At 42.3% G+C, this 12,115-nt stretch overlaps 1 protein-coding gene across 4 annotated transcripts in view; it reads right to left on the bottom strand.

Annotated features, from left to right (window-relative positions):
* Positions 1–12,115, bottom strand: part of METTL4 (methyltransferase 4, N6-adenosine) — a 216,161-nt gene that overhangs the window by 134,942 nt on the left and 69,104 nt on the right. For all 4 annotated transcript variants that reach the window (XM_073679121.1, XM_073679122.1, XM_073679124.1 and 1 more), the window contains one exon: positions 2,282–2,348. In XM_073679121.1, the coding sequence (XP_073535222.1) occupies positions 2,282–2,348 (67 nt within the window). The remainder of the gene's footprint in view (positions 1–2,281; positions 2,349–12,115) is intronic.

The following is a 12,115-nucleotide window of genomic DNA, read 5'->3' as shown; positions in this document are numbered from 1 at the left end:
CTAGCGAATAAATCCTTCATACACAACTACAGAAAAAGGTGCAGAGGAGGATACATACCCATCACCATCATCACAACCTGTGATAAGACATGTAGGCATCAAGGCGATCCCTTCTAAGTTTTCCAAATTCTACATCAGGGAATGAATAAAGCACGCTCACTAACTCTCCCTTATAAGCCAGAGTAGAACCTGTGTAGCTAGCACAATTACAAGCTTTGGCTGGCTTTGTTATAGCATTTTGATGAATATCTTATGCTATACACTTCTTTCTAGGGATTTTTTTTAACTTATTTTAATTTTCCTGAACCATTTTCCTATCAGCTACTTATTTACACTGCTCAAAAAAATAAAGGGAACACTCAAATAACACATCCTACATCTAAATGAATGAAATATTCTCATTGAATACTTTGTTCTGTACAAAGTTGAATGTGCTGACAACAAAATCACACAAAAATCATCAATAGAAATCAAATTTATTAACCAATGGAGGCCTGGATTTGGAGCCACCCCCAAAATTGAAGTGGAAAACACACTACAGGCTGATCCAACTTTGATGTAATGTCCTTAAAACAAGTCAAAATGAGGCTCAGTATTGCGTGTGGCCTCCACGTGCCTGTATGACCTCCCTACAACGCCTGGGCATGCTCCTGATGAGGTTACGGATGGTCTCCTGTGGGATCTCTCCCAGACCTGGACAAAAGCATCCGCCAACTCCTGGACAGTCTGTGATGCAACGTAACGTTGGTGGATGGAGCGAGACATGATGTCCCAGATGTGCTAAATCGGATTCAGGTCTGGGGAACGGGCCGGCCAGTCCATAGCTTCAATGCCTTCATCTTGCAGAAACTGCTGACACACTCCAGCCACATGAGGTCTGGCATTGTCCTGCATTAGGAGGAACCCAGGGCCAACCGCACCAGCATATGGTCTCACGAGGGGTCTGAGGATCTCATCTCTGTACCTAATGGCAGTCAGGCTACCTCTGGCGAGCAGATGGAGGGCTGTGCGTCCCTCCAAAGAAATGCCACCCCACACCATTACTGACCCACTGCCAAACCGGTCATGCTGAAGGATGTTGCAGGCAGCAGATCGCTCTCCACGGCGTCTCCAGGCTCTGTCACATGTGCTCAGTGTGAACCTGCTTTTATCTGTGAAGAGCACAGGGCGTCAGTGGCGACTTTGCCAATCCTGGTGTTCTGTGGCAAATGCCAAGCGTCCTGCATGGTGTTGGGCTATGAGCACAACCCCCATCTGTGGACGTCGGGCCCTCATACCACCCTCATGGAGTCGGTTTCTAACCATTTGTGCAGACACATGCACATTTGTGGCCTGCTGGAGGTCATTTTGCAGGGCTCTGGCAGTGCTCCGCCTGTTCCTCCTTGCACAAAGGAGGAGGTAGCGATCCTGCTGCTGGGTTGTTGCCCTCCTATGGCCCCCTCCACATCTCCTGGTAGCGTCTCCAGCCTCTGGACACTACGCTGACAGACACAGCAAACCTTCTTGCCACAGCTCGCATTAATGTGCCATCCTAGATGAGCTGCACTACCTGAGCAACTTCTGTGGGTTGCAGAGTCCGTCTCATGCTATCACGAAAGTGAAAGCACAACCAACATTCAAAAGTGACCAAAACATCAGCCAGAAAGCATTGGTGCTGAGATGTGGTCTGTGGTCCCCACCTGCAGAACAACTCCTTTATTGAGTGTGTCTTGATAATTGCCAATAATTTCCATATATTGTTTATTCCATTTGCACAACAGCATGTGAAATTGATGGTCAATCAGTGTTGCTTCCTAACTGGACAGTTTGATTTCACAGTAGTTTGATTCACTTGGAGTTATATTCTGTTAAGTGTTGCCTTTATTTTTTTTTGTGCAGCATATTTTACTCCTGTATATAGCGCCATTAATTCCACAGCACTTTACAGAGATCAGCATTGCTGTCCCCATTGGGGCTCACCATCTACATCACCTATCAGTATGTCTTTGGACTGTGGGAGGAAACCGGAGCACTTAGAGAAAACCCACCTAAGCATGGGGGGAACATACAAACTCCTTGCAGATGTTGTCATTGGTGGGATTAAAACCCAGGACCCCAGCGATGTAAAACAACAGTGCTAACCACTGAGCCACCGTGGTGCCCTACTTCAGTGCCACCTTAACATATGTATACTTATGTGGCCATTTTTAACTTCAGAAATTCAACATTCAATAAGCATTTTCTTTCAAAGAAAATAGGAAAAACAAATCAACAATGAAAAAGTTAACAAGCAAACAATTACCTCTTACTCCTCTTCACTGATTTATTTTCCCATGGAGGATCAATAACAATGATACTGTATTTTTTATCTGGAAGGAAAAAAGTACATTAGAGAAACAAATCAATTGGTACAGGATTTCACATTGAATCTCTCTCATTGATCAGCAGTAAAGAGGTTTAGCAGTGCTTGTACATGTGAATATAGCTGAGCTATTTATGTTATGAGGAGACCTTTCAAATCAAGACGAGCCGGGTGGTGAGAGGCTGAAGGTCAGCAGACACTTATTTGGAAACCATTGTATTGGTGCATGCCCTAAATAAATCCTGCGCAAAAGAGAATAAGTCCAGAAACTGCCAAGAAAGAGATGAACTGGATAAATCATGTGAAAACCGCCATTGTTGGTGCAATGAGAGAACGCAGATGTGTATCGTATACGTAGCCCACACATAACCACAGAAGGCTCCTAACTGCCTAACTAAAATATGGTGAAATTTACAGATTTTCCACAAAAATAAAAAGTCTTCAGCCATTTGTAAATATTTTTAAAAACATATTTCGTTGATTGCTGCAATTTGGCCATCTTTTTGTAAAATTACAAATATTAATAGTTTAACATTCTTTTTATTTAGATTTATTCATCATTGCGGGAAGTGCATTATGGATGTTTATTTCCTTTCAACAGGCATCGACAACTGGCCGGTATGCGGAACCGGCTTACTTACCTTCCCTGTTCTTGAGATTAGTGGGGATTCCCAGTGGTGGGCTGAAATCCCCACTAATCTAAAAAAATCTAAAAATAGTTATGCTATCCTTTAACATGAAACATATATTGGGACCCTTTAAATCAGAATATGTCCACAGTATAATTACTTGCCGACGTGGAAAAATTCAACAGAATGAGACACCATTTCATGTCTAAGGTATTTAAAGGATTAACTTAGGTTTATCCAGACAAAGCTTTCAAGAACCAACCATCCATCACAGCAGACATTTATTGGATGTTCCTCAACATTTAAAACAAATTGCTAAATTGTGAGAGCAGTCTGCAGAGAATTGAAGGAGAAAAATGTATTAGTGTGATGTTATGGACAAATCTGAAACACATACCCAATAATTTAACACATTAATAACCACTCACTGACTATTTTCATTGCAATACAAATACTGCTAAAACTGTTCCAGGAAGGGTTCCACATCCAGTAGCAGATCTTCAGGAGGGAGAGGGCAGGTTTAGAAGTTTTCTGCTTTATTAAAAAAAAAAAAAAACACAACAACAACAACAACAACAACGCCACACTGGCATCGCGCCGGCTATGGCGGCGCCAAATCTCTTGGTGCTCTTATGACATTGTTCTGATGGGTAGCAGTGCTCACACTTGCCTTGGACAACAATCAGCGGTTGCTGATAGACTGCAGTGCTGACACTTCCGTAAGATGAAACTCAGGCTGTATCAATCAGGTGTCCAACAATGGCTACTGATTAGCTGCAGCACTCACATGGCAAAATGTCATGAGAGCACCAGGAGACCGACATCACTGGAAAGGCACCAGTGCAGGAGGGGAGCATAATTTATATGGAGGACTACAAATTGTAAGGGGATGGCCAAGTAGTGGAAAACCTCTTTAACATAAAAAGGGTGTGGGAATACACTGTACTGAATAGGACATAGATGCCGTATGTGGGAAAAGCTTTTACGAAATACTCTATCCATTGTCCAAAAGAGGAAAATGTGTTATCGCTGGGGCTCTATCTGTAGAGATGGATATGGATTCCTATAATAGGACGTTCTTCTAAGTTGTTGTAATAAATAAATGGTGTGAGTCGCACTTGGATGTGGCCACTCCATACATTGTCAAGGGGCTTGCTGGAGATAAACTAATATACAGCTCATCTATAACTCATGGAAACCCCAGCAATCAAACATTTTTATCCGATCTTGTGGTTATTGGATAAATGTCATTGGTGGGAAAACCACTTTAATATTTTAGAAAATATTGATGAGTTGACTTATGTCTGAAGTCTGGACCATTTTGTATAAGCAGAAAAGTAGGTGAATGTAATGCCAGGTCAGAAGGAGCTTCTTAAAGCAAACAGCAGATTCTTCAATAGGACCTAGATACATTAGAGGATGGGACAGTGACCGATCGCACAGGGCATAAATATTAACAAGTCTCTAATAAGAACATTCAAAGGCAATATTGCTCATCAAGAGAAGTATTACCCCAGGGTAAAACCATACTTCCCAACTTTTGAAGAACAAAAAGAGGGACTCAACATGTGGCGCGCATTGCCCATCGGCAAAATTTGGCCACGCTCCTGACCACACCCCAATTCACGCCCATTTACCTTTTTTTTTTCTCCCCTGGAAGGAGGAGTTGTCAGAGGGGCGCTGATAATGAGGGGCATTCAGGAGACGCCCGAGACTGCAGGGCGTAGACCCAAATCCAGGCCTGTCCACTGTACCCAGGACAGTTGGGACTAGAGATGAGCGGATGGATTCCCGGGGCTCTGGTCCAGCATCCAGATCAGCTATACTGGGCGGCTGGACAAGAGGCCGTGAATCTCTAACCATCCGGCGTCAGCGGCAGCTTTTGATCCCCCAGGGCAGCGCGACGTCATCTGTGCGTCCTGCTCATCTCTAGTTAGGACCTGTGGATTATTTTTTGTTCATTCATTCACAGTTGGAGCCGCCAGAACTTTCTCCTCTTTATGAAGCTTCATTATACGACATCCAGCTTTTTTGTGTCTGTAAGGCAGTGTTCACACAGTGCAGAAATACTGTGTTTTTTGTTTTCTGCAGATGTCCGCACCAAACTCCACAATAAGAGTCAAAGCTTTTCTGTACTGTTAAAAAGCATTCAAAACTCTGTTTGATGCAATTTTGTGGAAGATTTGAAGCAAAGAGGAAAACGCATAAAAGAAACGCAGCAAACACGCCATAATCAGAGAAGATTGTTACTGTGTCGTGTGGTACAGACACCTGCAGAAAAAAAAAGCAGCAGAAAGAACGCAGCATTTACGCTACGTGTGAATACTGTCTCAGCGTTATAGTTTTACTACATTTTTATGGATTTAATAGAGAAAAATATAAATTACACCATTTTATTTTACGTTCTTTAGCGAACCCCGTAAATAATCTGATCGCTGTGTTGTGTGGGTCGTTATGATTACAGGGACACCAAATATGTCCATGTTATTTGCAGATTTGTGATGTTTATTATTTAAAAATAAAACGCATTAAAAATATATATTTTTTTCTTCATTATCAAGTGTTTTTCATTATTTGTTTTTAGTAATTTTACAAGATGAAAAGATATCTTAGGGTATGTGCACACGATTAGGACCCGCTGAGAGTTTGACGCTGCGTCTGGATGTTACAGCATAGTGGATGGATTTCTAGAAATCCCATGTCCACTATGTGTCTCCATGCACCTGCAGATCACCCACAGAAACTGACATGTGGCGCGTCTTTCCAGACCACAGCATGTCAAATTCTCTTGCGTGTCCGCATGCGAGCTTTCCCCATAGACCTAACCTCTATGAGGAAAGTCCGCATGTAAAAAATAATAAAAATGGCGCCGCTCATTAGCATATTGAGCGGAAGCCGCCGATGGGTATTCCGCAGCGTCGCAGCCGCAGGAAGGTATACATTGTGGGAGCATACCCTGATTCTCCCTGTAGAATAAAAAATACATATATTGTACACAGCAGTGTATTTCTATCAGCCTAGACTATCTTCTGCAGTACAGATCAAGTACATGAAATTCTCTTCACTACACCAGAGCTTGTAGCTCAGCACAATAAAGCTCCCATTAATATGTAATATGAAGATTGTGAGTTCAAGACCTGAACACTAAAAATGGACACTAAAAATAAAAATTTTAATTGCTTATTATTTTCAATACTTTTAGGCTGTTGCCCACGTAGCGTTTTACAAGCGTTTATGCTGCGGAATTTCCGCAGCATAAACGCTTGGGAAACGCTATGTTATCCGCCCCCCATGGTCCCCAATGACAAGCCACACTTTCAATGCCCATGTTGCGGATTTTTCCGCAGCGTTTATGCTGCGCTCAAAAATCTGCAGCGTTTATGCTGCGCTCAAAAATCCGCATGTCCATTAATTTTGCGGACACACAGCGTAATCGCCGCCATTGACTTGCATTGAAACGCATAATATCCGTGTCAGTACATTTGTACACACGGATATTATGCGTTTCTTTGTGCGGATGGTACCCAAATCTGGAGGAGAGGAGACTCTCATCCAGACCTTGGTACCATAGAAACTGTAAAAAAAAGAATTTACAATAAAAAATAAAGTTTATACTCACCTTCCGATGTCTTCCCGGTATTTTGTCTGCTCCGTCCAGTGTCTTGCAATGTTCGCGTTGTTGTGAAGGACCTGCCATGACGTCACTGAGTCATGTGACCCATCACATGGCTCAAAGACGTCACCGCAGGTCCTTGACACCACCGCGAGCATTGCAAGACACTGGACGGAGCAGACAAAACACCGGGAAGACATCGGAAGGTGAGTATAAACTTTATTCTTTTTTTAACTAACTTGGTCACACTACTATAAATTCATGCCGGTTGCATGGATTTATATAGTGTGAACAAGTTGTCAAGCACTTTTCCAAGTGATGCTAAAATCGCTTGGAAAAGCGCTTGATAACCCGCATGCAGAAATGCATGCAAAGACGCTTCACAAACGCTTCTACCTGGTGGGAAAACCGCATGTAAAAACCGCATGCCTTTTTCCTGCCAGGGAGAAGCGTAAAAAATATGCAGCATTTCTGCATCGTGGGCACATAGCCTTAGGCTACATTACCACGATCAGGAACAGCAGCGATTTGAACGCAGTGTATTCTCGCTCCAAAACGCTGCGTTATAATCACGCAAGTAAAGCCGCATATGTTCAATGAACCATGCGGAGTTACCGCATCAAATGACTTTCTAGTGTGGAAATTCCATAGTGGAGATCAGAATCTTCGCAACAGAAACGGACATGCTGCGGCTCGTAAATCCGCACCGTTGGATAGTTTATGCAGTGTCAAATAGAAGCACAGTGGGCGTGGGATTTCTATAAACCCCATCCACTGTGATTGTAATGCAGAACGCAGCGTTTTGGACGCAGCGCAGGTGAGCAGCATCCAAAACGCTGCTATTACAGATCGTGGGCTCATAGCCTTATAGGAACAAGATAAATCTTTTTCTTCTCCTCAGTATACAGTCACCATAAAAATACATTGTTATATATACACAAAGTCTTTATATGGAGCTGTATACTCTGCTACTGGATTCATTGCAATGTAGAGTCAAAATAACCAAAATCTCCTATCTTTATCATTATGGGCTGTAGCTCAGTGGTTAGAGCCTGTGAGCATTGGGAAGCATGCTGTGACACTGTGATTGTGAGTTCGAGTCCGGGGAAAGACTGATAAGAGTGAGAGGAGGTGAATATATAATTTAATTTATGCACTAAGAAGAGATGATCGGCCCCACCCCCCGAGGAGGAAGAGCTATGGAGCGATGAGAACGTACTCAAAGCGGGACAGTCCCGCGGAAACCGGGACGGTTGGAAGCTATGGTAAAACTAAAAATTCAGCTTTGCCTATTCTCATGGAGCCCAATCTCCCAAAACTGTACTTCCCTGAATGCCACCAGGCGGTTGCGATGGCAGATGCGGCCTGCTGAAGGTCCTCATAGAGCCTTTGAAGCCTAGTACAAGGCTGGGCTTCACAGGAGACTACGATTTTAGTTATACACTACAATACTGTCACATTGCATTATATAGAACAAGCTGTCAGGTGTGATTGCAGGTTCAAGTGCCCTAAAGGGACTAAGTGTAAAAATTTTAATCACCCTCCCATTCTTCCTGTTTAACCCCTTTACAGCCCATGACTTATTAATATGCGTCTGTGCCCTGGGACTTAAGAGCCTGACCCATATTAGTACGTCATGGCGATCGCGCGCGCACACAGTCTGTGCGGGCGTGATCGCCGCCGGGTGTCAGCTGATAGTACAGAGTGTCAGCTGTGACAATGTGCAGGGAGAAGTCCCGCACCGCTCCCAGCACATTAAACCCCGCAATGCTGCGATCGAAGTCGATCGCAGCATTGCAGTGGCTAAGGGGAGGTGACCGCAATACTCATCTCCTCTTCCAGCCTCCAGCGCTGTCTGCCGCGGCTTCCCGGGTGTTGCCATGACGACCCGATGTCGTCATGACAACATCCGGGTCACCAGACAGCAGGAAGATTGTTTGCTCATGCGCAGTGCATGAGCAATCAATCGTCTCGCTGTGCAGCACTGACTGCCTGCATAGCACAGGGATGGTGCTCCATCCCTATGCTATGCAGGCGATCAGAATAAAAAAAAGTGAAAGTCCCAGAGTGGGACAAAGTAAAAAAGTGTAAAAATTCTCAGAAAGTGAAAAAAAAAAAAAAAAATTGTAAAAATATTTAAAAAAAAATAAAAAAATCCACCAAAAATAAAACTATAATGTACCCATCAATAAATATTATGAAAAAAAAACAAAAAAAACAATAAAAAGTACACATATTTGGTATCGCCGCATCCGGAATGACCCGACCTATAAAACTGTCCCACTAGTTAACCCCTTCAGTGAACACGGTAAAAAAATAAAATAAAAAACGAAGCAAAAAACAATTCTTTATCATCATTCCACCAAACAAAAAATGGAATAACACGCGATCAAAAAGACGAATATAAATAAAAATGGTACCGCTGAAAACGTCATCTTGTCCCGCAAAAAACAAGCCGCCATACAGCTCCATCATCCAAAAAATCAAAACGTTATAGCTCTCAGAATAAAGCGATGCAAAAAAAATAATTTTTTCTATAAAATAGCTTTTATTGGGTAAAAGCGCCAAAACATAGAAAAACGATATAAATGTGGTACCACTGTAAACGTACTGACCCGAAGAATAAAGCTACCTTATCAATTTTACCACACGCGGAGTAGATTAAAAAAAAAAAAAAAAAACAATTCCTGAATTGTTGTTTTTTGTTTATTCTGCCTCCCAAAAGCTGGAATAGAAAGTGATCAAAAAATGTCACGTGCCTGAAAATGGCACCAATAAAAACGTTAACTTGTCCCGCAAAAAACAAGCTGTCACATGACTGTCAGCCAAAATATGGAAAAATTATAGCTCTCAAAATATGGCGATGCAAAAACTAGATTTTACAAAATATGTGTCTTTTAGTGTGTGACAGCTGTCAGTCATAAAAACCCGATATGATTCTGGTATCTCTGTAGTCGCATCGACCAGAAGAATAAAGTAATCTCATCACTTACACCGCACGAGGAACGGCGTAAAAAATAAACGCTAGGGCTGGGGTTGGGGTTAGGGTTGTGCTAATGTTCGGGTTGGGGTCAGGGTTGGGCTAGGGTAGGGTTGTTTTTTTTTTTATAAAAAAAAAAAAAAAAAAAAATATGACGATATGGCAACTAGTGTTGAACGCAAGTGCTCACTACTTGAGTTTGCATCGGGTGCTCGGGTATGCATTGAGTATCGCGGGTGCTCGAGTCTCCGCCCCATATGCTTCGCGGCCAAAAAAACCTCGCTGGGATTGCCTGCCATGCTCGAGCGATCCCCGCATGTTTTTTTTGGAGTGTCTAATAACCGTGAAACATGCGGGCGGGGACTCGAGCATTTCACTTGAGCACCCGTCATACATGGTGCATACCCGAGTACCCGATGCAAACTCAAGTAGCGAGCACTTGCGCACAAGACTAATGACAACTTATTCAATATGATGACCTAATGTCATCAAATTCTGTGTCGTACCTCTGGGTTCAAAATGTTCACTATACCCCTTGATAAAATCCTTGAGGGGTGTAGTTTCCAAAATGGGGTCACTTGTGGGGGGTTTCAACTACTTAGGCACATCAGGGGCTCTTCAAACGCGACATGGCGTCCGCTCTCGATTCCAGCCAATTTTGCGTTCAAAAAGTCACACACCGTGCTCCTTCCCTTCTGGACTCTGCCGTGCGCCCAAACACTGTATTTTCCCCACATATGGGGTATTGGCATACTCAGGAGAAATTGCACAAAAGTTTTTGGGGTCCATTTTCTCCTCTTACCCTTGTGAAAATAAAAAAATTGGGGCTAAATCGTCATTGTTGTGGAAAAAGTTTGATTTTTTTATTTTCACGGCTCCATGTTATAAACTTCTGTAAAGGACTTGGGGGTTCAGGGTGCTCACCACACATCTAGATAAGTTCCCTGAGGGGTCTAGTTTCAAAAAATGGTGTCACTTGTGGGGGGTTTCCACTGTTTAGGCACATCAGAGGCTCCCCAAATGCAACATGGCGTCCGCTAATTATTCAAGCAAATTTTACATTCAAAAAGTCAAATGGCGCTCCTTCCCTTCCGAATCCTGCCGTGCACCCAAACAGTGGTTTTCCCCCACATATGGGGTATCTGCTTACTCAGGAGAAATTGCACAACAAATTTTGGGGTCCATTTTTTCCTGTTACCCCTGCGAAAATAAAAAAAATTGGGTCAAAAGTAACATTTTTGTGAAAAAAGTTAAAATGTTCATTTTTTTTCTTCCACATTCCAAAAATTCCTGTGAAGCACCTGAAGGGTTAATAAAGTTCTTGAATGTGGTTTTGAGCACCTTGAGGGGTACAGTTTTTAGAATGGTGTCACTTTTGGGTATTTTCTGTCATAAAGACCCCTTAAAGTGACTTTAAATATGATGTGGTCCCTAAAAAAATGGTTTTGTACATTTTTTTGGAAAAATTAGAAATCGCTGGTCAACTTTTAACCCTTATAGCTCCCTAACAAAAAAAAATTTTGGTTCCAAAATTGTGCTGATGTAAAGTAGACATTGGGAAATGTTATTTATTAACTATTTTGTGTAACATATCTCTCTGATTTAATGATTTAAGGGCATAAAAATTCAAATTTTGAAAATTGCTAAATTTTCGCCAAATTTCCATTTTTTTCACAAATAAACGCAAGTAATATTGAAGAAATTTTACCACAATCATGAAGTACAATATGTCACGAAAAAACAGTCTTAGAATCAGGGGGATCCGTTGAAGCATTCCAGAGTAATTACCTCATGAAGTGACAGTGGTCAGAAATGTAAAAATTGGCCTGGTCATTAAAGTGCAAACCACCATGGGAGGTAAAGGGGTTAAATAAAGAAAACACATTGGTCATTGCCACATCCATGAATATCTAATGTATCAAAATACAGCATTGGGTCATGTTCACATGTTTAGTAATTGGTTAGTATTGTACATCAGTATTTACAAGTCAAAACCAGGAGTGGAACAATCAATGGAAGTCTATAATAGAAAAAAGTCACCACTTCAGCATTTTTCACCCACTCCTGGTTTTGGCTTACAAACACTGATGTAAAACACTGACCAAATACTGAACGTGTGAACGTGGTCTTAAAGGGGATGTCCAGGCTTTATGTGACTGCAGACTTGTGTATCCTCACAGAGCACATAGCACGCACTGTTTGGATTCTCCTGTGCTGAAGTCAGGAGCGGGCAGGTGACCACAAATATCTGATTTGCATACATGCAGTCACATTCCAACTAGTATTCTTGCGGCCACATGACCGCCCACACCCAGCGCCAGAAAATCCTGACAGCTTGCACCATCACAGAATGACTGGAAGCTTAAATTCCAAGCTTTGACAAGGGTTGTCCCACAAGCAAAGTACATTTTAATCACTAGATTATGGAATAAAAATAAGTTACACAATTGGATGCGTTAAAAAAAAAAAAAATGTTCCTGTCATGAGAATATTATTGTTTGAGATTTTTTGCGGCCTAACAGCCGCGAAGCATGTAGCCGCGGGGACTGGAA

The sequence above is a fragment of the Phyllobates terribilis genome, unplaced genomic scaffold (assembly GCF_046119375.1).
Source record: "Phyllobates terribilis strain yellow unplaced genomic scaffold, ASM4611937v1 Scaffold_4__5_contigs__length_816908805, whole genome shotgun sequence".
NCBI classification, from domain to species: Eukaryota; Metazoa; Chordata; class Amphibia; order Anura; family Dendrobatidae; genus Phyllobates; species Phyllobates terribilis.
The sequence above is the reverse complement of the archived record's forward strand: the minus strand, read 5'-3'. Positions and strand labels throughout refer to the sequence as shown.